The sequence below is a fragment of the Muscardinus avellanarius genome (genome assembly GCF_963383645.1).
Source record: "Muscardinus avellanarius genome assembly, chromosome: 8".
Taxonomy (NCBI): domain Eukaryota; kingdom Metazoa; phylum Chordata; class Mammalia; order Rodentia; family Gliridae; genus Muscardinus; species Muscardinus avellanarius.
The window spans coordinates 70001386-70027793 of NC_137794.1; the positions used below are offsets into that span (position 1 = coordinate 70001386).

General features: G+C 37.3%; 1 protein-coding gene across 2 annotated transcripts in view; it reads left to right on the forward strand.

The window, feature by feature from the left end:
• DSE (dermatan sulfate epimerase) overlaps positions 1 to 22024 on the forward strand; it is a gene marked incomplete at both ends in the record, with an annotated part of 43746 nt that extends 21722 nt beyond the window's left edge. Inside the window, 4 exons of one of the 2 annotated variants that reach the window (XM_080700694.1) lie at positions 11876 to 12129; positions 15178 to 15417; positions 17756 to 17963; positions 20263 to 22024. In XM_080700694.1, the coding sequence (XP_080556820.1) occupies positions 11876 to 12129; positions 15178 to 15417; positions 17756 to 17963; positions 20263 to 22024 (2464 nt within the window). Of the gene's footprint in view, positions 1 to 11875; positions 12130 to 15177; positions 15418 to 17755; positions 17964 to 20262 lie in introns of those variants that run through there. The other variant, XM_080700695.1, reaches the window with a different exon arrangement.
• Positions 22025 to 26408: the final 4384 nt, after the last annotated feature.

Genomic DNA, 26408 nt, shown 5'->3' on the forward strand with positions numbered 1-26408 from the left:
AATGGAAGGGGAAAAAAAGATGAATCACTACCACATTAGCCATGTTTTTAATAGAGAGGTAATACACAATTCTCCTAATTTATTAGAGGTTATTTCCAAACATACAAACACTTGGCTGAAAGTTGAATGACTTTCTACTCAGTTACTATCTTCAAGAGATTTTTAGTATGAATAGACTAATTTAGATTTTGAAAACAGTTGACTGACTTTGGCAAGTTTGGAGCTGCAGCTAAGGACACAGCACAGGCAGAGGTGTGGCAATATCCTGTAGACACAACTGTACACCAGAAGCTGGCAGACATGGAGTTGTTGCTACTCTACCCTGTTAAATTTGCAGGGAGGAGTTTCTGAAGAGTTTACTGCTGTGTTCTGAATTTATATTTATAATTCTTTAGGGGCTAATTTCATTTTATCTAAAATTTGTAGTTCTATAACAGTCTAGGGTCTAAAATCGGTTTCATGATTTACTAATATTCTATAGGTCTCTAAAACTGTTATTTTGAAAATGAGAAAAAGATCATTTTAGCTTAGTTCTGCTGCTTTATTGGAAAATTTTAACAGTAGAGCCTCATTTAAACACTTTTAAAATTGCATTGATTTGCTTATAATGTGACTTGAATAATGACTTTCAGAACATAGCTACATGTGGGAAAGTCTGATCTAAAACTGTTAGGCTCTGAAAAGTGCTAGGAAATAGGACTTATAACCATAATAACATTATAAAGGGAGTTTGGAGTTTTCCCATATTTCTAGTATTTCATGTTTACTAGTGATTAACTTAGCTATGTAAAATATAAGTAATGCCAAGAGATCACTGATACTAAACTTTTCCCCCCAATTAGATGAGATTAGGGTGTGGCCCTCATGGTGGCTTTAGTGTTGGTACCTTATGATCAGAGACAAAGACCTTGGTCTCTTTCCATGCTCATGTACTTAGAAATGTGGCGCACACAGAGACAGAAGTCAGCCATCCACAAGCCGGGCAGGGAGCTCTCACTCAAACTTGACCATGATGGCACCTTCTGCCTCATGGAACATTTCTGTTGTGTAAGCCACTCAGTCTATGGTATTTTGTTTTGGAAGCCCAACCTAAGACAACACTATAAAAATTTAGACGATATTATGTGGACCTTATAATATCAAATATTATATAGGTAAATATTGAAACTATATGAAAAATTTAAATGGAATCATTTGAATGTTCTAAGTTCAAATTCATATAAACTAAATGAAAACATTATTTGACTTATTTTTATTGGTTAATCAAATTTTAAATAATAGCAGCTTTTTAGATTGCTTACTCTTATACTATTATTAGATCACAAAGCATTTTTTTTTTTTTGGTACTGGGGTTCCTGGAAACCCTTATATCTTTGGGCTACACTCCCAGACCTATTTTATATTTTTATTTGGCAACACGGTCTCTTCAGCCAGAGGATCTGGCTCTGCCTCCCAAGCGCGGGGATTACAAGTGTGTGCCACCACGCTCGGCAACACAAAGCATTTATGATAATGAAGATTATCCAAATAAAATTATGTAGTTTGGATTAAAAAGGCTACTAAATTTTGGAGACATGTCTTTTCTTCCTTTTATGACCACAATTTAGTTCATGGAAGTAGCACTTAGTGATGAATTTTATATCTTTTCCCCACCAACACTTTACCCTCCAAACCCTGGAAATTAATAATTCTTTTTTTGTGCTCAAATTATCCTATTTCACATAAATTCATCTTTGAAAATATTTTAAGCAACTTTTGATCCTTTAGCTCAGGACCTGTTACCTTTACTTGAGCTATATGTAGTAACATTTACCATATTATAAATTAAAACAGAAGTCTAAAAGCATCTATACAACCATACTTATTAAAGAATAGTAAGCTGATGTTTACCTGAATAGCATTTTTAGGACAAAATTTTGAAAACAAAGTACTCTGAGATGGAAGGTATTGTTAGAAATGTTTGCATATCTTATATGTCTGCTACATTTGTTTGTTGCAATGTGTTGTTTTGGCTAAAGTATAAGAAAAGAAAATCACAGATTCACGTGAATGTGATTTAAAAGACTATTTTAATAATTTCAAGTGCTTATTCTTTGATTCTACTGTAAAACCAGACCAGTGACGGTTCCACAAAAATGAGTGTGAAAGCTCAACATTTTCACAGTCTTACATCAAAATCCATTAATATATTTTGCACTTAGAATGTCTGTTTTATACATGCATGGTTTTGTAACTTTATGTCGTCGTTATCTTAGATGTTTGTTGAATGAATTACTAGTCTTCCAAATGTTGCACATTTAGCTATACAACAAAAAGAACAGTCACCTTTGCTGATGTTCTCACTGATTTCATCAGGAAAGCATTGAAATGCCCTGAGTTGAGAGCTAAAATAGCTGCTGTTTGTACATGGCTAGGCTAATGCCCATTTCAATGACCCCTATAATTATAGAATTTCAGAAATATTATGTAAATAGATGAAGTATGAGTTCAAAAAGAGGTAATGTTTCTAAAACCAACTTAAATACTTTGGAACTTACTGTAAAAATTTGCTATCATGATTCCATGTGGATGATATTTGAAAAAAATTAGGGGAAAACTTAAAATCTGGAAGGATGCTGCATTCTTTCACAGGGATCTTCAGTGTCATCCTATATATGATAAATAAATCAAAGCTGGAAATTGTGATGATGTACATTCTTTTCAGAAAAGAACAATGAAACTGAACTGCATTCATAGACCCATATTTTAAAGAACAGGCTTTGACTCATTTTCAAATAAATACATACAAATAAATGAATACATGAATATATACAAATTTAGATTTTAGATTGAAACAAAATTCATAAATTAATGCCCACTTTTAAAAAATATAATTCTCTTCCTAACTTGCTTTTCCAATGAACTGATTAACCACTGGTCAGGGTCATAATAAATGAGAGTTTTTCTGGTGGCACCCATGGGATAGGAGCAAATTTCCTTTGATTAACACCACTATGAAATATGGTCTCTTCATTATTGTATTTAGAATCTTAAGCTGGGTACAACTTTATTTATAAAGGATTTGCATAACTTAAAAATATAGCTGTTACAGTCTTTAGCAATAATATTGAGGGGAACCAGAAGGTACCATGAACTGTTGTCCTAGTGCTTTGTTGAATTAGAAACTGCTTGCAATAAGCAAAGTATATATTGCAACATAGAAATTTTTATGGAAATTTGTATAATGATATTTCATGAAGATTGAGAAATAAGTCAATTGTTCTACTATCTATAAAAATGAACCCATTGGTTAATCAGATGTGAGGGGTTAGTGGGTGGTAGCAGTTCATTGATGTTAGTGTTATCATGGCTAAGTGTATAACTGTTACTTATAAATGTATCATGATGTGGCTGGATGACACAGGGCTTGGTAACAAATTACTTGGCCTCATACTGGCTCATCAATCATGATGAGTCCGTGAAGAAGATGTCCCCAACTCTCTGGGGAGTGAGCATACATACTTTCTGAAAAGTAGGGAATTTACACTCTCACTGTTTACAGGCAGCACACGTGCTTTCAGACTGACATGCTAGAACAAGGCTTCTCCTTCTGTGGCCCAATGGTTAAGAAACTCAGTCTTTTTAGCATCAGGCTGAATAACGAATAAGAGCTAACTGAACACTGAAATTATAACAAAATGGGAATGTAATGTATCTCTCCAAATTCCTGATTTCAGGATGACCATGTAATCACTATCAACAGTATAGCCCACTTCTATAGGTTTATGCCTTCATTTCTTTCTTTCCAGAAAATATTTGAGAGTCAATTACTTGCCACACACGAGTCTATGACTGGGGATCTGATTGCAAATACAGAGAGGGAAGGGAAAACCTGCCGTCGTAGGACTTAAATTCTACACATAGTTATATAGATGCATCTATGTCCACTACAGGGAGAGAAAAAGAAAGGAGATGAAATATTACTTGGGGAATGTTGAAATTCTGTTAGGGTAACCAGGGAAGGCCTTACCAGGATTATTTTTCCAGTGTAAACTTCTAGAATAGTATAATATGAAAGAAGTAGCCTCTTGAAATATTTTTAAATATCCTTAATCTGAGCTCTGTGGGCCTCCTGTGGGTGAGATACTGCATCTTTACTTTCACTAACTCTGACTTAATTTATAATTTCCTCTGATCATGAATAGAGATAACCACTGTAACAGTATTCTGAGAAACCATAACATTGTTACAGATGCATATCACAGGTATTTTTATATTGTGCTATGGTTGCTATAAGCATATAGATTTATGCTTATCACAATTTGTAAATTATGGCAGCTATTTTCCCCACAGCTAAATGTCGATACTTAATACTGGAAAAATGAAGTATTATTTTAAAAAATTTGTATTGATAATTTTAAAATAGGAGATTTCCTTATATCCTTTTGTATTGTGTCTTATGAATTTTAAAACATTTCAAGGAAGCAGCTAAGGCTTCACTTGATTTCCAAGTAGGCTCAGAACATAGAATGTTAAGCTTCAGCTTAAGTCTCTTGAAATGCTTTCTGCCACATATCCAGAAACAGTGCACTCTGTTTCCCTCTCAGAGATTACTGACATACATTCTGAATAAATAAGGAGGGCTTCGTGGATAATTCCTTCCATTTCTGATTGTGAAAACTTTCTTTTTTTTTTTTTTTGCTTTTATTTGCTTCCTTTTTAATGCAGGTCACACTATTGAGTAATTATGGGATAATGTAGCCAGTCAAACAGGATTTTGGCTTCCTAGTAAATTATAATGTAAGATGTCACAGAAGGGCAGCTTTTAGATATCACTGAAAGGTATTCCTTATAGGCAGTACTGTTCTTTTTATAGGTAAAAGAGATTCAGAAATTCTGAGGTAGAATCAGCTACCCCCTCTCCATTTATATCAGCCCTGTGGCTACTCTTCCCTTGGTGGTGTTGACCATCTAAGTCTGTCCATGTTTAGATATCATGGACTGTAGACATCACACCTTCATGTCTACAAGCTGTAGAAAATACTGTTGACACATATGTACAACTGTTTTAGAAAGGCAGCCATGAGAATAGAACTGAGAACTTCTTACACATCTGGAACAGGAAGAAGGAGCACTGGATGAGTGGGTACTCCAGGGAATTTTGCCTTGCCAATACATGCTCTATACTTTATTTTTTTTAATTTTTTTTTTATTGGTGCATTATATTCATACAACTTATTGGGGTAAAAAACTTGTGTGTACAAACATGTACTCATCGCTGATTTAATCCCTACCCAAATCCCACCCCATTCCCTCCCCGTCCCTCCTTCCCTTGCTTGGTTTAGTGATTGACTTCAATATGTTTAAGTACATTGTGTGTTTTAGAGATTTTCCTCTTCCCCCCTCATTTCCCTCCTTTAGGTTGTCTTGTTTGCTCCTCTTTTCTCCCTAACTCTCACATATTAGGGAAAGCATCTGATTTCTTATTTTTTGTGCCTGACTAATCTCACTTAGCATAATGTCCTCCAGTTCCATCCATTTCCCTGAAAATGATGTAGATGAGGTTTTTTTTGATGGCTGAGTAAAATTCCATTGTGTACATATCCCACAGTTTTGTAATCGATTCATCTGTTGATGGACATCTTGGCTGGTTCCATAGTTTGGCTATGGTGAATTGTGCAGCTATGAACATAGATACACATGCATTAGTTTGGTAGTTTGGTTTCTTTTCTTTTGGGTAGATATCCAACAGTGGTATTGCTGGATCAAATGGTAGGTTTGTTCCCATTCTTCTGAGGATTCTCCATACTGTTTTCCAAAGTGGTTGCACTAGTTTGCAATCCCACCAACGTCTTAGAGTTCCCACTTCTCCACATCCTCGCCAGCATCTGTTGTTGTTTGTGTTTTGAATGATTGCCATTCTAGTTGGAGTTAGGTGAAATCTCAGGGTAGTTTTCATTTGCATCTCTCTGATTGCCAGTGATGTAGGGCATTTTTTTCATGCATTTATTGGCCATTTGAATTTCTTCTTTTGTGAAGTGTCTATTTAGTTCACTTGCCCATTTTGTTATTGGATGCTTTGTTTTCTTAGTGTTGAGTTTCTTGAGTTCTCTGTATATTCTAGATATTAGTCCTCTATCAGTGGTGTAGGTGGCAAAAATCTTCTCCCATTCTGTTGGCTCTCGATTGAGGTTCTTGTTAGTTTCCTTTGCTGAACAGAAGCTCTTCAGTTTCATGCAATCCCATGTATTGACTCTCCTTTTAATTTGTTGTGCCTTTGGGGTCTTGTTGAAGAAATGTTTGTCTGTGCCTATGTGTTGTAGTGTTGGACCTATGCCCTCTTCAAGGAGCTTCAAAGTCTCTGGTTTAATTTTCAAGTCTTTGATCCATCGTGAGTTGACTTTTGTACAGGATGAAAAAGTGGGATTAACATCCAATTTTCTGCATATGGTTAACCAGTTTTGCCAACACCATTTGTTAAAGAGGCTGTCTTTTTTCCAGTGTATGTTTTTGGCCCCTTTGTCAAAAATCAATTGGCTGAAAATGTGTGGACTTGTTTCTGGGTCTTCTATTCTGCTCCATTGGTCTATATATCTGTTCTTTTGCCAGTACCATGCTGTTTTTATTACAATGGCTTTGTAGTATAGTTTAAAGTCAAGTATTGTGATTCCTCCTGCGTGGTTTTTGTTGCTGAGAACTACCTTGGCTATTCTGGGCTTTTTGTTATTCCAGATAAATTTAAGGACTGATTTTTCTATGTCTGTGAGGAATGATCTTGGTAGTTTAATGGGCATTGCATTAAATCTGTAGATCACTTTTGGGAGGATGGCCATTTTAATGATATTTATTCTGCCAATCCATGAACATGGAAGATCTTTCCATCTTCTAAGATCTTCTTCGATTTCTTTTTTCAGTGTTTTATAATTTTCTTTGTAGAGATCTTTTACCTCCTTGGTCAAGTTTATTCCTAGGTATTTTATTTTATTGTGGGAGATCCTGAGTGGAAGCCTTTTCTGAATTTCTTTTTCAGTGGATTTATGGTTGGTGTACAGGAAAGCTTCTGATTTTTTAAGATTGATTTTGTATCCAGCTACTTTGCTGAATTTGTTGATCAGTTCTATAAGCCTTTTGGTTGAGTTTGTTGGGTTTTCTAAATATAGTATCATGTCATCTGCAAATAGTGAAAGCTTAAGTTCTTCTTTTCCTATTTGTACTCCTTTGATTTCCTTTTCTTGCCTTATTGCTCTGGCTAGAGTCTCTAGTACTATATTGAAGAGAAGTGGTGATAGTGGACATCCTTGTCTCGTTCCAGTTTTTAGGGGAAATTCTTGAAGTTTTTCCCCATTTAATATAATGTTGGCAGTGGGCTTATTGTAGATTGCCTAATAATGTTGAGATATGTTCCTTCTATTCCAATTCTCTGCAGTGTTTTTATCATAAATGGATGTTGAATTTTATCAAATGCCTTTTCAGCATCTATTGAGATGATCATGTGGTTTTTGTCTTTGATTCTGTTTATATGATGAATTACATGGATTGATTTTCCTATATTGAACCAGCCTTGCATCCCTGGGATGAACCCTACCTGGTCATGGTGAATGATTTTCTTGATGTGGTTTTGAATGCGTGTTGCTAGTATTTTGTTTAATAGTTTTGCATCCAAGTTAATCAGAGATATAGGCCTGTAGTTTTCCTTCCTTGAACTGTCTTTATTTGGTTTGGGTATTATTGTGATGTTGGCTTCATAGAATGTATTTGGGAGAGTCCTGGTTTTTTCTATTTCCCAAAATAGTTTGAGTAGTATTGGGATTAGCGCTTCTATAAAGGTTTTGTAGAATTCACTTGGGAAACCATCTGTTCCTGGGCTTTTCTTTGATGGTAAGCTCTTTATTGCTGTTTCAATCTCTTTGATTGTTATTGGTTGGTTTAAGTGTTCTATATCTTCTTGACTCAGTTTAGGAAGGTTGTATTTATCTAGGAAGTTGTCGATTTCCTCCAGATTTTCCATTTTGTTGGAGTATAGTTTTTCAAAGTAGTTTCTGATAATCCTCTGGATTTCTACGCTGTCAGTAGTAATGTCTCCTTTTTCATCCCTTATCTTCAAAATTTGGGTTGATTCTCTCTTTTTTTAGTTAGGTTGGCTAGTGGTTTATCAATCTTGTTAATTTTTTCAAGAAACCAGCTTTTGGTTTTGTTGATTTTCTGTATTGTTTTTTTATTCTCTATTTCGTTAATTTCTGCTCTAATTTTAATAATTTCCTGTCTTCTGCTGGCTTTGGGGTTCAATTGTTCCTGCTTTTCAAGGGCTTTGAGGTGTGTCGTAAGGCTATTTATTTGAAGATTTTCTGTTTTTCTTATGTGAGCACTCAGTGCTATAAATTTTCTTCTTAATACTGCCTTCAAAGTGTCCCAGAGGTTTTGATATGTTGTTTCTTTATTTTCATTTGTTTCTAGAAATTTCTTGATTTCACCTTTTACTTCTTCTATGACCCATTCTTCATTCAGAAGTGTGGTGTTCAGTCTCCACATGTTTATGTTGTTTCTCTGGGTCTTCTTATAGTTGATTTCTAGTTTCATTCCATTATGGTCTGAAATGACACAGGGAAGTATGTAACATTTTTTAAATTTGCTAGTGCTCATTTTGTGTCCCAGGATGTGATCTATTTTGGAGAAGGTTCTGTGAGCAGCTGAGAAAAATATAAACTCTGCTGTAGTTGGGTGAAATATTCTTTATGTGTCCAACAGGTCCATTTGGTTAATGGTGTTCTTTAGTTCTGAGACATCTTTACTGACCCTTTGTCTGGAAGATCGGTATAGTATTGTGAGAGGTGTGTTGAAGTCTCCCAGTATTATTGTGTTGGGATTTATGTGTGACTTCATGTCACAAAGAGTTTGATTTAGGAAAGTATCTGCCCCTATGTTTGGGGCATAGATGTTGATTATTGTTATTTCCTCTTGCTGGACTATTCCTTTTACCAGTAAAATGTGACCTTCTTTGTCTCTTCTAATAAGTTTGGGTTTGAAGTCTAACTTGTCTGATATCATAGTTGCTACTCCTGCTTGTCTTCAAGTACCATTAGCATGGATTACCTTGCTCCAGCCCTTTACCTTGAGTTTGTTCCTATCTTTACTTGTAAAGTGTGTTTCTTGTAAGCAGCAGATGGATGGATTCTGGCTTTTAATCCATTTTGCCACTTTATGTCTTTTTATTGGGGAGTTAAGGCCGTTTACATTCAGTATGATTATAGAGAGATAATTTTTAATTCCCAACGTGTTAAGATCTTATTTCTGTTTGAGATACTGTTTATTCTTCTTTGCTTAGTTATCTGCTGGATGGGAATTCTTGTTTCTTTGGTTCTGGTGTGTATTACCCATTTCCTCTTTGCAGTTAATCTCCTTGAGTATTTTCTCTAGCGCTGGTTTTGAAGACATAAACTCCTTCAGTTGCTGTTTGTCATGGAAGCTTCTTATTTCCCCATCTAATTTGATGGATAGTTTTGCTGGGTAGGAAATTTTTGGCTGGAAGTTGTTTTCTTTCAGAGTTTGGAATATGTTACTCCATGCCCTTCTGGCTCTCATGACTTGGTTTGGGAAGTCTGGAGTGATTCTAATTGGTTTGCCTCTGTATGTCACGTGGCCTTTTGTTTTTGTTGCCTTTAAGATTCTCTGCTTGGCTTCCACATTGGTCATTTTGACAATTATGTGGCGTGGGGATCCTCTTCTCTGATCCTGTCTAAAGGGAGTTCTATAAGTTTCCTGGACCTGTGTGTCGACCTCTTGCTCTATGTTTGGAAAATTTTCTGCTAATACTTCCTTGAAGCGATTGTTGATCCCTTTGGTTTCACCTTCTTTTCCCTCCTCTATTCCAATTATTCTTAGGTTAGCTCTCTTGAAATGGGCCCATATTTCTTCAATGTCAGATTCCTGGTGTTGGTTTTTTTTTTTTTTTTCTAAATTAGAAACTATGCGTTCATTTTTGGAATGATTATCTTCAAGAAGCGAGATTCTATTCTCCATGTGGTCTAATCTGTTGTTTATACTTTGAATTGAGGCCTTTACTTCATTAATTGCATCCTTTATCTCTTTTTGACTCTCTCTAAATTCTTTTCGAAAGTCCTCTACTATTTCTAAAGTTATTTTCCTAATTTGATCTTCTAGAGATCTTTGGATTTCTGTGTTATCAGATTCTGATGTTGTGGGGTTGTGGGCATTCACTGCTCCAGTGTTATTCCTTTTTCCCATGATTTTGGAAGTTTGTGCCTTCTCTGGGTTCTTCCCTGAGTCACTATGACTTCACTTAAGATGCTCTGAATCTCGAGTCTGTGATATCTCAGTCACCACTACTCCTTTACTGGGTTGTATCACAAATTCTCTGACCCAGGGAGTCAATCGAGGCTGCCCAGACCGTGGGGGGTGCCAAGTTGGGCATTCTCCAGCGGGGAGTTGTGACTATGGTATGATATCTCTGCCACTGCCACTCCCCCACTGGGCTGCACTGCTAAAATCTCCGACCCAGGGAGACTATCTGCACAAGTCCCTGGGAGTACAGTACTGGGATTTCTCCCCTAGGGGCTGCAATTTGACTCACGGTTGTTGAGTGTGCTGATGGAGCTGTAGTGGATTCGCTGCTGCCGCCACTGGCAATATGGCACCACTGCCACGCCCTCGGCCGTGATGCGGCATATTTCTTCTCTGGTTTTGAGCTCCGCTCTGAGTCCCTGCCAGGTGTGCTGTGCCCGGCCCTTGGGAGCTTTAGATGTTCCCTGTGCCAACAAAACTGCTGACTGCCGCCCGCTGTTTAGCACCTGCTCACCTCGGCTCGCTGTCCACCCCTCCTCTCTGAAGGCTGGTGGCTGGTTGAGTCCATTGGTTTTCAGCCATCCAGTGATCCCGCAGTTGCTGCTGGCAGTAAGACGCTGCTCTCGTGTCCTCAGCTGTGAGGTTGGTGTAGTTCTTCTCTGGTTTTGAGCTCTGAGTCCCTGCAGGGTGTGCTGATCCCGGCCCTTGGGAGCTTTAGACGCTTCTTGCACCGGAGAAACTACTGACTGCTGTCCAGCTGTTCAGCAGCAGCTCACCTCGGCTCACTGTCCACCCCTCCTCTCAGGCGCCTGGTGGCTGGTTGAGTGGATTGGTCTACGGCCGTCTGGTGAACTCGCCGCTTCCGCCAGCAGTAAGACGCTGCTTTTGCATCCTAGGCCGCGAGGCCAGAGTACCTCCTCTCTGGATTTAAGCTCTGTTTTGAGTCTCCCTCCTCTATGGAGCCTGGTGCTGCTAGGGGAGATGTAGGCCACGCCGCTCTGGCCGCTCTGCACCGCGGCTCCGGCTGCTCTGCACTGCGGGTCTGGCCACTCCGGCCGTTTGGCTCTGGCTGCTCCCGCTGCTCTGGCCGCTCCGCTTGGCTGCTCTGGCAGCTCTGCGCCGCGGCGGGCGCGGCACTTTGGGCTGGTTTTTTTCTGGTGTCTTGTTTTTCCAGCCCTTTTTCTCTGTTTCTTGTATTTACCATTTTTATTTCTTTGCTGGTGGTGTTTTCTGGCTCTGAAAGGCGCTGGTTTTGTGGTAATAGAGTTCGATTGTTAACGGGACTTGTAAGTGCCGCTTTCCTCCATCATCATCTTCCCAGAAGTATGCTCTATACTTTAGATCTCTTTGAATATGTCCTACCTTTCATCAAGAATGAGAAATCAGAAGGCTGGGAAAGAGAAAGGTTAACTTTAATTTTCAGGAGACAAACTTTGTTAATGCTTGAGTCTTATTGGGAGGGAAGTCAATTGTGTGTCATAAATTTTCTTGGATTATGTCTTTGCTGTGCCCTGTAATTCTCAGAAATAGACATCTAAGAAGAGCAATGGAAGCTGTGAGCCTGACATTCATTTACATGTTTTATCTTCCTTTACAGGTTGGTGAAAGATGCTCCTTGGGATGAAGTCCCACTTGCACATTCACTGGTTGGTTTTGCCACTGCTTATGACTTCTTGTACAACTACCTGAGCAAGACGCAACAGGAGAAGTTTCTGGAAGTAATTGCCAATGCCTCAGGATACATGTATGAAACATCGTACAGGAGAGGATGGGGATTTCAATACCTGCACAATCATCAGCCCACCAACTGCATGGCTTTGCTCACAGGAAGCCTAGTTCTGATGAATCAAGGTGTGTGATGACATCATGGCCAGGGTGATGCCTGACCTGACAGTCATGGTTTCCACGTAGTGAGAAAAACATTTTTTATAGCTATTCTTAGATACATGTTTATACTTGGACTCTAAGCCCGTGAGATGAAGTAATACTCAGGGCATCTCTTCATCAATTAAGGGACATCTCTTAATTTATGCTAGTTATTTTAGCCTGTATGTTAGTTAATTATGATTCATAATTGTTCCAAGTCATATTATAATAGCACAGGGTTAGTGACAAACACTCATTTTTCCAGAGAATTTTGACAGAGAAAATAGCTAGACTGGACTAAACTGAGGTTTAAAAGCTAAGCAGGGTGTTTTTTTTTTTTTTAATAAATATTCCTAGCACACAGATGTAAATCATAAAATGACCTTTTCATTAAAGTCTTAAAACAATCAAACTAGGTCATTAAAGTCAAAATTGGAAACAACTTGCTGGGTATGGTGGTGCACGCTTGTAATCTCCGCGCTTGGGAGGCTGAGACAGGAGGATTGCTCAGGTTTGACACCAGCCTCCGCTGGCTTAAGAAACCCTGTTTCCAAATAAAAAATATAAAATAGGTCTGTGTGTGTAGCCTGGAGGTAGAAGAGGTAGAAGGCCCTGAGTTCCATCACCCCAGTAACACCAAAAAAAAAAAAAAAAAGAAAACAACTTTTGTAGGTTAGATAACTACTTTGCATTGAAACATTGCACAATTGCCAATGTGGCATTTTCTTTGTTTTCTTAACTAACTTAAGTTCTTTAAAAATCTATAAATAACTAAGATCATATTTGAGAAAAACAACTCAAAGATCAAAGAATTATTTAAATATTAAATACATAACCAGAGCTTGGAAACCTAAAAGAATTTAATTCTTAATTATTTTCCCCACAAGAATAGTTTTATACAACATTATCGAATGACACATTTTAACCAAGTCTAGCTTTCTTCCTTGGCACACCAAACAACCATCACTTTTAATTAGGTCTTAGAGGAAAAACTTTAATTGATAACATCAGTACCTTAGATTGACAGAGGTTTGTAATTTACAAACTATTTTAGTAGAACCTGTCAGAAAAGGGTTATTTTTATTATTGTTTTAATTTATTTTTTATTTTTATGTGGATCATATTGAAAATGGCATACATGCAGACTGTGCTTGGTGCCCTCTTTTCCCCCACTTCCCCTTCCCCATCTCAGCAATGAGTGTCCAGGTTAATCATGCTACATTCATACTTTTACATATATTAGGATATAGCTATTCCATTAATCAACCTCACCTTCTTCGTCTCCTACCCTTCCATTTCAGCTTCCCTGATGTGTCCCCTCCATTATCTGGAGTCCCTCTGGTATTCCTCATAGTCCCTAGTTTAAAAAAAAAACACAAGGAAATTTAGATAATGCTATCCAGAGAACCCTGGCCTGACATTAGGTATCAGTCATGTTGACATATGGTTGGAGACAGAAAGCATTGAGAGGAAAAAGAAGGTGGTGATGGCAATTTAAAGCCCAAATAACAGAATGGAAGTGGAAAACTGTCAGGAAGACTGGTGTGTCCAGTGTGGAGCAGGTACAGACTACAAGTAAAAGTCACCATCAGATCAGCATGGGTCCCATGAATTGGAGGACAGGTCTTAGCCTGAGACCTGGGTTTAGGCCCAGATCTGATGATAGCTGGGCCTCAGGAATCCTGACACCTGGTACATTTCATGTGACAAGTAGCGGTCAGCTCTGGGAATGACACATGTGACTGTGAGTAAAGCAGTAAGGCTCCACCCATATTAGAAGGCTGTGCACTTCGTTTTATCCCTGGGCACTGTGTGTTTCAAAAACAAGCAAATAGAATAAGCCAAACCTTTATCTCAGGTCCTAGGTTCAGATCAGAGTTCTGTTCACTTTGAGTCTGTGCTAGAGGTCTGGAACAAGTCAAGCTTTCTGTAGTTTGGAGGTAACGAGGCATAACTGAGTTGTTAAAAGGATTAAGGAGGATCCTGTACACTGCTGTGTAAGTTATGAACATTACCGAAATGTGAAAAGTTGCTACTGTGTTACCCAGATGTCAGAATTCTAGAATGCTAGCATTCCATAGTCCAAGAGATTTTATAAATTTTTTTAGACTTTGAATTTTTAATGGGGAGGATGAAAAATGTGACAGGTTGGAGAAATACTTGAACAAAGTCACTAGCTCACTTTTGGCAGAATCAGGATACCCAGCTAATTTTTTTCTACTGTTAGATTTCTAGTCAAGTGGTTTCTCAGAGCTCCTGGCCTGCCTTTTCAGATCCTCTGGAATCTAAAAGCACATAAAGGATGAGAGGTTGTCTTAATGACAATGCAAATTAAAGACTGTTCAGCTCAATAAATACTAAAAATACTGCAAATTTTGCAAATTAAGCTTCAAAAATATTATCAAGTAGTATTTAGGAAAATTGATGTCTCAATTAACAAATCTTGTTTACAAAGTTAACAAGTAATTTGTGATCTTATAGAGTTTTAGTTTACTTGGGATTGGAAGTGTGTGTGTGTGTGTATGTGTGTGTGTGTGTGTGTGTGTGTGTGTGTGTGTGTGTGTGTGTGTTTTGCTGGGAATTGAACACAGGGGCATTCTACCCCCAAGCTACAACCCCAGCTGATTTTTTATTCTTTATTTTGAAGCAGGATCTCACTAAGTTGCAGAGGCCCTCACTAAATAGCTGAGACTGGCCACAAACTTAGATGTTTCTCTCTCAGCCTCACCAGTATTGGGATTATAAGCATGTGCCACTATGCCCTGCTGTGGAAAGTGCCTTGATACAGGATTTATCTTTATTCAATATCTTTATTCAATTAATAAATGACATGCATTCAAGAACTTTTTAACTTATGTAATGGCATGACTCCAAACCTGAATTACAGGATATTATTTGTAATATTGTCAAGTGAGTTATATAAAATGTAGTTTGTAATATAAATTGCTCAGATAACTCAAGTTTTATTTGGTAACATTTTTTATGCTTTGTTGCAATCTTTGGTCATTATTTTTCATGTCTTTTCGTCCTCAGGGTACCTTCAGGAAGCCTATTTATGGACCAAACAAGTTCTGACTATCATGGAGAAATCTCTAGTCTTGCTTCGAGAGGTGACAGATGGCTCCCTCTATGAAGGAGTTGCATATGGCAGCTACACTACTAGATCACTCTTCCAGTATATGTTTCTTGTTCAGAGGCACTTTGACATCAACCACTTTGGCCATCCATGGCTGAAACAACACTTTGCATTTATGTACAGAACCATCTTGCCAGGTATAGTGAGGATTTGGAAGTGGGAAAACATTACACTATAATTTTTTTGAAGAAGAAAAGGAGCTAGACTAGGAAAAGAAATGAAGTGTATAGGCTTATCACACTAAAATTTGTTCAAAAACTAAATAAAATTTAATTAAAAAAAACTTTAGAGCTGGTGTGGTGGCACACACTTGTAATCCCAGCATTTGGGAAGCTGGGATAGGATTGCAGTTCGTGGCCAGCCTCAGCTACTTAGTGAGGCCCTTTGCACTCAGTGAGACCCTGTTTCAAAATGAAGAATAAAAAATAGGGATAGGGATGGAGGTTGGAGGTAGAATGCCCCTGGGTTCCATCCCCAGTACTGCAAAAAAAATTTATGAACTAATATGAGGGTGTATGTTTTAGGTATTATTTAAAATGATTATTGTGATTATTTTAGATATTATTTAACCTCTTCGTTTTGTTTTGTTTGTACTGATCCAAGATACACCATGGATTCTAATACCATAATGGATCAACTATAATTCTATCCCCCCACTTTTATTTTGTATGTACATATGCATACATTTGTAATCTTATTTTTATGGATCTAAAATGTAACCATTAATGATTATATGTTACTTTTCCTTTTCTGTGATTCCTGATCATACTATAGCTTTTAATTTTTCTTCCAAACTATACAGGCATAATTAAAATAAAAGATTATGCCTAGAGTTGAAGCATTGGTATTTTCTTTAATTTATTGAATTAGTTTAGACTATAGAAAAACAAAAAATACTATCAAATTTGTAATTTTGTACTGTTGTGTAGTTTAGCCTTTTAAGAAAACTGACTGTAAAATGTATGTACATGATTTAATGATTTATTCATTTCTAGAACAGTTTTTGTAACTCTTATTTCAAAATTTAAAAGATGAGAATATATCAGGAAAAAATTTTAAATAAAATTTATCAGGAAATACGTAAAAATTCTATTTGGCGATTCTAGACCTACAAAGATTTCAGTTGAATAATTTTTTTTCCTCTGGTCATACATATATGGATTAGATAGAATTTTTTTAATGGGATTAGTTATCCAAAACATATTATAGAGTAAAATAACCATTCAAAGATTTAGTTTAGACTTAGACATTAAGACATTTAGACATTTAGACATTCAGAACTGTATTGTTTTATTGCTTACTTTTAGACAAACAGGAGAGGCTCATTTTGCAGTTCATCCTGATAAAGACCATCCAAAGCAAGGGACCTTTATTTAGTAGGCTCCAGCGCTTTGTAATTTGAGCTGAGATCTAACAGCCGGCCACATGGAGGCTTGGGTCTACTGTGAGAGGTGTTTGTGCCTACTTGCTAAGCTAGAAAAGATAACAGAAGCACTCCTAAAGGAGCATTAATATGTTTGTGTTTATTAATTAAAGAAACATTTATTGAACACCCATATGCCAGGTATTGTATTAGGCATGGGGTTTAAAGAGAAAACATCCTTTGCTTTCAAGAAACTCGGATTTGAAATATGAGTTTCTGAATTGCATCTTTTCTAATAAAATTTAATTCGAAGAACATTTACTAAACTATTAGAAAACAAGATAATTATGTAAATAAAACCACGGTAGCATTTTAGATGTTTCTTTTTTAAATTCTCAACTGCATTCTCTCTTTGTATAATTTATAATTTGGTAATGTTTATTCCTGTCTAGCCCAGCATTGTTTTTTTTTTTTCCACTCTTCTTTTTCAAGATTATCTGGAGTATTTTGTTTTTTGCTTTTTTTCTCTCTTACTCCAATAATGTTACCCAGCTTTATGATCCTTCTATTTTTCTCTTTAATTTCCAGCACTGTATACTGTCAGAATCTTTTCTGGGAATTAAGATTTTCTCCTGAACTTTATATACAGAATAACTTCTACTTGATTGGAAGCCAAATTTAAGTGGTGTGTTACTACCTTGGCCTAGAATGCAGGTTAGTTGAGAGAGAGCTAGTGCTCATTCCAGGTTCAGGAACTCAACAGGTACAAGAGGGTATCTATACATATATGCAGGTATAATTGTACACAGCATGGACGTTGAAAGATGAGCAAGGAGGGAAATAGATATACACATTAATAGTTGTGGCACATTTATTATCAATGACAAGTTGTCATTTATCAAATACAAGCTGTACACAAGATCTGTAGGAGATTTTCAGGGAGGTTATGGTTTGTTGATGTGGGATAAAACAGACACCATGGTTTTGTTCCTTCTGATCCAAGATACACCATTGGTTCTAATTTGCAACTAGGTTTGAAAATCATTGATTAGACTTGTATAGGAATACACAGTTTTAAACTAATCTCAGTTCTTTCCACCTTCCTTCCCCAGGGTTTCAGAGAACTGTGGCTATTGCAGACTCAAATTACAACTGGTTTTATGGCCCAGAAAGCCAATTAGTGTTCCTGGATAAATTTGTTATGCGTAATGGCAGTGGAAACTGGCTTGCTGACCAAATCAGAAGGAACCGTGTGGTGGAAGGTCCGGGAACACCATCCAAAGGACAGCGCTGGTGTACTCTGCACACAGAATTTCTCTGGTATGACATGATGGGTTGGCTTTAAAGAGAAATGTTTCCCAGGGTACTACTTATGCTGTGCACTAATTGTTTGCATTTAAAAAAGAAAACTAAAGCCGGGCGTGGTGGCGCACGCTTGTAATTCCCACGCTTGGGAGGCAGAGACAGGAGGATCACGCAGGTTTGAAGCCAGCCGTGCTGGCTTAAGAGACCCTGTTTCCAAAAATACAAAAGTATAAAATAGGTCTGGGAGTGTAGCCCAGAGGTAGAAGGGCTTCCAGGAACCCCAGTACCACCAAAATAATAATAATAATAATAATAATAATAATAATAATAATAATAATATTAAAAAAGAAAACTAATCTAAAGCCATTTTAAGATCCTTTATCCATGTGACCCAAGTATGTGCAGTTTTAATTTAACTCCTATCACAATGTTTGAAACTCTACTAGAAACATCTATATACATTTTAGATAGAAAATCTATGTGTAATTCTTCTTGGTTCTCTTGTATTGGACATGTCCTAGGCTTGTACTGTTTCATAGATAAGTATGATTTGATTCAATATCATTTTTGAAATAATAAAATGAGAAACCCACAAAATTTAGACTACATTATTCTGATAATCACACTAAAAAAGTAAAATATTGTTTTGTTTTGGTAAATGGAGCATTATAATCTAGTAGCAAAGCTGTTCCTAAGCTTTCAAGACTCTTTTAAAATATGCTTGACAATATTTGACAGTTTCACTTTGATAATAAAAGGACCGTGTAATTTTTTTGCCTAATCTTTTAAGCTCAAAAAGAGAAACTTGAGTTTCCTTTTTAAAAATTTGCCAAGTATTATTGGCATCAAATAAGTTAAGTCAAAATTACAGGGAACCCACTAATCATTAATCCCTGATGTCTCTTATTAAAACTTGTATTCAACTCCCAAATAAGTTTTCTATAATTTGCTTCTCATTTTCTTTTCAAAGTTCAAACAATTAAGAAGAAAAATTAAAGTAGTATCGGTGTATAGTTTAGATAGCATCTTAACACTATTCTCATGGATAAACTTAACATATTAATATGTAGCCATTCTCTGGCTTTTGGGGGTATGAAGTAATTACTTAATAGTGTATTCACTTACCTATACATGAGCAACCAAGAAAGTACTCTAAAGCTTACTATAGGAGTCAGATTAATGTTAAGTCTAAGCTTAGTTAAGAAACTGTTGTTGTAAGAATATGCCAATCAACCAGAAAATGAGAGGAGGTTGGCCAGTTCAGCTGTGTCTGCATCTGTTAAAACACAGTAATTAAGTCATCATTTTACTCTACCTTGATTGAAGTGTGGTTTCTGATGTGCCAGAACTGAAACTCTAGAACAAGAGATGAAATGGCTAAAATCAAATACCAATAAGATTACCTCTGCCATGGGTGATTGATGCACAAAGCCGAAATATAGAAGAGCTAATAATGAGTCTACTTCTCTTCCCTTGAGCAGCAGCAAGTCATGACTATCAAGGAGAGTCACCCAAGCCATCCAAAATAAAATATATCTTTAGAGATTTTCTGACTTAAAGACCTTTGTTTTAATAATTGTGAAAGTTTAATGTTAATTGTTGTATGACTCTAATAAACATTTATCATAAACAAAAATAAGTGTTATCTACAAATTAAAGCCGAACCTTCAGATCTAGGCCAGGTAGCAATAACCACAATTTAAAACTTTCCAATATAAGGCAGCTTCCTGGAATTTTACTCACTTACCTTCTTAGATGTGGTTTTGGAAATAAATTTTATCTCACATATGAAGTTCTACGTAATATTAGTTCTACCTAATATTAGCTTTCTTAAAAATAAAAAAGAATCTGAAGGAAGGTTTCAAAGCATACATTCAGTAATGTCAGTTCCTATCAGTTCCTATAGAACCAGTTGCATTACAACTCAAGTTACATTACAACTTCATTATAACTCAAGGCTTGTTAAAGAGACCAGATTCTAACATTATGTTTCTAAGAATTTGAGTGATGTGCTTAAATCTGTGAGCCCCAGTTGTTTTTGTGGCTCTGAACTTGTTAAGTGAAGATATGGATAGAAATTAGCAGTTGAAATGGTTTCAGTCTCAAACCCAAGGATCTTAAGTTTTATAGGTAAACTCCTTTCCTCTCATCAACATTTTCCCTTGTCTATGCTGATTATCTGTGAATGTTTTAAAAAATGTCCCTAAAACAGGCTGCGCTGCCAGAAACCTAGTTAGCATTTGTGTGGTATCACAGATCTGGTCAATCATTTTCACCTCCAAAGATTTAACTTATAAAAGATTCTTTCTTTCAGGTATGACGCCAGCCTGAAGTCGGTTCCTCCTCCAGATTTTGGCACCCCCACCTTGCATTATTTTGAAGACTGGGGAGTTGTAACTTACGGAAGTGCCCTACCTGCAGAAATTGATAGATCTTTCCTTTCCTTCAAGTCAGGAAAACTTGGGGGCCGTGCAATATATGACATTGTGCACAGAAACAAGTACAGAGATTGGATCAAAGGCTGGAGAAATTTTAATGCGGGGCATGAACATCCTGATCAGAACTCATTTACTTTTGCTCCTAACGGCGTGCCTTTCATTACGGAGGCTCTCTATGGGCCAAAGTACACCTTCTTCAACAATGTTCTGATGTTTTCCCCAGCTGTGTCAAAGAGCTGCTTTTCTCCCTGGGAGGGTCAGGTTACAGAAGATTGCTCATCAAAATGGTCTAAATATAAGCATGACCTGGCTGCCAGCTCTAAGGGCAGAGTGGTTGCAGCAATGGAGAAAGATGGGGTGGTTTTCATCCGAGGGGAAGGTGTGGGAGCTTATAACCCCCGACTCAACCTAAAGAACATCCAGAGAAATCTGATCCTCCTGCACCCACAGCTTCTCCTCCTTGTGGACCAAATCCACCTGGGAGAGGAGAGCCCCCTGGAGATGGCAGCAAGTTTCTTCCACAATGTGGACGTTCCTTTCGAGGAGACAGTGGTAGATGGGGTCCATGGGGCTTTCATCAGACAGCGAGATGGACTCTATAAAATGTACTGGATGGATGATACTGGCTACAGTGAAAAAGCAACCTTTGCCTCAGTAACATACCCTCGGGGATATCCCTACAATGGGACAAACTACGTAAATGTCACGATGCATCTCCGAAGTCCCGTCACCAGGGCAGCTTACCTCTTCATAGGGCCCTCTTTAGATGTGCAGAGCTTCAGCATCCATGGGGACTCTCAGCGACTGGATGTGTTCATAGCCACCAGCGAACACGCCTATGCGACGTACCTGTGGACAGGTGACACCACAGGACAGTCTGCTTTTGCACAGGTCATTGCAGATCGTCAGAAAATTCTGTTTGACCGGAATTCAGCCATCAAGAGCACCACTGTCCCGGAGGTAAAGGACTATGCTGCTATTGTGGAACAGAACCTGCAGCGTTTTAAGCCAGTGTTCCAGTTGCTGGAGAAACAGATTTTGTCCCGGGTCCGGAACACAGCTAGCTTTAGGAAGACAGCTGAAAGGCTGCTGAGATTTTCAGATAAGAGACAGACTGAAGAGGCCATTGACAGGATTTTTGCCATATCTCAGCAACAGCAGCAGCAGCAAAGCAAGTCAAAGAAAAACCGAAGGGTGGGAAAGCGCTACAAATTTGTAGATGCTGTTCCTGATATTTTTGCACAGATTGAAGTCAACGAGAAAAAGATTCGACAAAAAGCTCAAATTTTGGCACAGAAAGAGCTACCCATAGATGAAGATGAAGAAATGAAAGACCTTTTAGGGTTTGCAGACGTAACATATGAAAAACATCAAAATGGGGACTTGATACAAGGCCAGTTTGGACAGGCACGGATGGTGACAGCTCCTCACGGCAGAGCCCCATCACTGTCTGCTTCTTACACCAGACTCTTCTTGATTCTGAACATTGCAATTTTCTTTGTCATGTTGGCAATGCAACTGACTTACTTCCAGAGGGCCCAGAGCCTGCATGGCCAAAGATGCCTTTATGCAGTCCTTTTAATTGATAGCTGTATTTTATTGTGGTTGTATTCCTCTTGCTCCCAGTCACAGTGTTAGCACTGAAGCCATAATTTTTCAATCATTTTATGATCACAAGAGTCTATGCAAAAAAAAAAAATCATTACCCCAGTTTGTTATTGAATTATTTTCTCAGATTCATTTTAACAATTTAAGGGAAGACAATTTCATACAAGAAAGAAGGGACTTGGAGAAATCAGAATAGGAATAGATAAAAGATTTATCAAAGGAATAAAGTAGCTCAATTGTCTTCTGCTGTTTTTGAAACTGTTAGTATTATTGATTTAGCAGTCAGAATACTACTACTCTTGGAAGAAATAAAATGCCTGGTTTCTAAGTAATATTTCTTAAGAGAAGAAATTTAGGTAGAATCTGGGTTTTATTGTTGTTAATTTAATGCTTTAGCAATTTCCAAATATTGTGGAAAAGGCTGACAATTACAGGAAATACAGACTTTTAAAAGTGACAGAATTTACTGCAGGAGCTGGATGGCTATTCAGATAGCATAGTAAAAGTGATGGCAGAAGATTAAAGACTTAAAATATATTTTCAATAGAAAACATCTACAAGTTAATATTTCCTTGATGTTGTTCACTGAAAGCATAATTAGTTGTTTTTATGCATTCATTGGCTTTTCAGTAAAATAAGGAAATTACAGATAACTTAATATTGTATTTTCTTTCTGTGAAAAACTCTTGTAGACCCAATGACTAAACTTTCCAAAATATTGTATATCCTGAATTTTAATACCAAAGAATATGGGGAATTTCATCTGGATATGATTGTTAACGTTTTTAACAGAAAAATTTTCAAGTTTATTTTGCTAAATAAACAGATAATAACTTTCTCTAGTGTGTTTCTTCTATATCCCATTACATTAAAAATGGACTCACATTTTCTAAAATCTTTGAAGAGAGATGTGCATTTATTAAATTTAGTGTTTGATTCAAAAGAATTAATTTTTCTGTATACTTGACTTTTTGTTGTTTACACTTAATTGTAAACATTTACAACAAAACCAATGTCTGATTTTTTTTGTTTTCTTTTTTTTATTGGTGCACTGTATTCATACAACATAGTGGAATAAAAAAAAAAAAAAACTTTTGTAGACATATATGCACACATCACCCTGTTAGCCCCTACCTGATCCCCACCCCATTCCCTCCCCATCCTCCTTCCCATGCTTGGCTTAGTGGTTGACATCTAGTATTATAGCAATTTATCCAAAATTAAAAATGATAATCTCACATAACAGTTTCATTTGTCTGATACCAAGCTTTTGATGACTTAAAGATAACATTTCAATATTTCTTTTTGCTTTCTTTCTTACCAGAGAATATTTTTTTCTTTCTTTTTTTAGGTGAAACTATCAAACATTTATTTATTTTTCAGAAAAAAAATCTATCCTACTATGGAATATGGACTATATGGACTCTAGATATCCAAAACGATCTCAAAAAAGAACAAAGCTAGAAGATGTATATTTTCTGATTTCAAACCATATAAAGCTACAATAATTGAAACAGTGTAGTACTGTTATAAAGGCAGATATATAAACCATTGGAGTTAAATAAAAGCCTAGAGATAAATTCTTCCATATATTGTCAAGTTATTTTTGACAAGGTTTCCACAAACATTTGGTGGTGGAAATAATAATCTTTTAACTAAATATTGTTGAAAAATAATAATTACATAAAAAAGAATAAAATTGGACCCTTACCTAACACCATATACAAATATTAACTCAAAATAGATAAAAGACCTAAATATAAATCTTAAGACTATAAACTTTTAGAAGAAAATCTGGGTCATAAAACCTCACAACATTGAAATTGGCAGTGATTTCTTGGATATGATTTCAATGGCACAGGCAACAGAAGAGTATAAAAACTCCCTAAAAAATAAAAAAAATATTGTATATCCAAAGACAATTAAACAGAGTTAAAAGTTACTGATAGAATGGGATAAAATATTTCCAAATGCTATATCTGAAGGTATATTAATATTCCAAATAGAAATCCTAAAAATTAGCAACAATAAAGCAAACAATAAAATTTAGAGATAGGTATAAGAGTAACATAAATAATGAATCTCCACAGATAACCAATCTTAGTTGTCTGTTGGATAGAAAATCTTGTTTCTCTGGTTCTGGTGTGTGTTACCTATTTCTTCTTTGTAGTTAATCTCTTTGAGTATTTTCTCTAGCGCTGGTTTTGAAGACAAAAATTCCTTCAGTTTCTGTTTGTCATGGAAGCTTCTTATTTTTCCATCTAATTTGATAGAAAGTTTTGCTGGGTAGGAAATTTTTGGCTGGAAGTTGTTTTCTTTCAGAGTTTGGAATATGTTACTCCAAGCCTTCTGGCTCTCATGACTTGGTTTGGGAAGTCTGGAGTGATTCTAATTGGTTTGCCTCTGAATATCACGTGGCCTTTTGTTTTTGTTGCCTTTAAGATTCTCTGCTTGGCTTCCACAATGGTCATTTTGACAATTATGTGGCGTGGGGATCCTCTTCTCCAATCCTGTCTAAAGGGAGTTCTGTAAGTTTCCTGAACCTGTGTATCGACCTCATGCTCTATGTTTGGAAAATTTTCTGCTATTACTTCCTTGAAGAGATTGTTGATCCCTTTGGTTTCACCTTCTTTTCCCTCCTCTATTCCAATTATTCTTAGGTTAGCTCTCTTAAAATAGGCCCATATTTCTTCAATGTCAGATTCCTGCTGTCGGATATTTTTTCCTAGATTAGAAACTATGTGTTCATTTTTTGAATGATCATCTTCTAGGAGCGAGATTCTATTCTCCATGTGGTCTAATCGGTTGTTTGTACTTTGAATTGAGATCTTTACATCATTAATTGCATTCTTTATCTCTTTTTGGCTCTTTCTGAATTATTTTCAAAACACCTCTATTATTTCTACAGTTATTTTCCTGATTTGATCTTCTAGAGCTCTCTGAATTTCTGTTTTATCAAGTTCTGATGTTGTGGGGTTGTGGGCATTTATTGCTCCACTGTTATTCCTCTTTCCCATGATTTCGGAAGTTTGTGCCTTCTCTGGGTTCTTCCCTTGGGTCACTACGACTTCACTTAAGGTGCTCTGGATCTCAAGTCTTTGGTATCTCAGTCACCACTACTCCTTAACTGGGTTGTATCGCAGAGTCTCAGACCCAGGGAGTCAATCGAGGCTGCTTTAGACCATGGGGGGTGCCAGGTTGGGCGTTCTCCTATGGTGTGATATCTCTGCCACCGCCACTCCCCCACTGGGTCAAGTCCCTGGGAATCCAGTACGGGGATTTCTCCTCTAGGGACCGCAATTTTACTCAAGGTTGTTGAGTGTGCTGATAGAGCTGTTGTGGACTCGGTGAATTAGCTGCTGCTGCCGCCGGTGGCAATATGGCGCTGCTGCGACACCCTCAGCCATGAGGCTGGCGTATTTCTCTGGTTTTGAGCTCTGCTCTGAGTCCCTGCAGGGTGTGCTGAGCCCAGCCACTGGGAGCTTTAGATGCTCCCTGCGCCGAAAAATCTGCTGATCCCACCCAGCTGTTCCGCAGCGGCTCACCTCGGCTCGCTGTCCGCCGCTCCTCTCTGGAGCCTGGTGGGCTGTTGAGTGCGTTGGTCTGGTGCCGTCCGGTGAACTCGCCGCTGCCGTCGGCAGTATGGCGCTGCTGCTGCATCCTCGGCCGTGAGGCCGGTGTATCTCCTCTGTGGCTCTAAGCTCCATTCTGAGTCCCCCTCATCTCTGGAGCCTGGTGCTGCAAGGGAAGATGGCGCCTGCGTTGTTCTGCGCCGCGGCTCCAGCCACAGCACTGTGGTCTGGTTTCTTTCTGGTGTCTCGTTTTTCCAGCCCTTTCTTTCTCTGTCCCTTGTATTTACATTCTTTGTTTCTCTGCTGATGGTGTTTTCTGGCTATGAAAGGAACTGATTTTGTGGTAATAGAGATTGGTTGTTAGCGGGGCTCTTAAGCCCAGCTTTTCTCCGTTGCTATCTTCCCCAACGTCTGATATTTAAGTAACACCATTCTTTTTAAAAACATGGAGTTTCCATAGTTTTTTGCAATTTAATTGTTAAAAGGTAACAGTAGCATAAAAATGTAATTCACAATTTTGCTTGAGTATAAAAAATGATATGCCTAAGAGAAACTTAAATTATCTTCCCTCTAGCATATGAGCCTGATATATTTCTCCCTTGAAAATACAATGTATTTGGCATGAATTTTAAAGACATATTCACTGTTTATAGCTCTAAAGTAAAAATAGTTAGCTTTCCTCTTCCTTTTTGTTCATGTAAATACCAGTATTTAACAAAAATAAGAATTCAGCATGTCCTGTGAACACCTTTTTTGCAGTTCTAATTTTGAAACTTTCTACATAAAACACAAGTTTGACTTTTAACTGTGCTTCTCTCATTGTACATGGAATCTAGAAAATG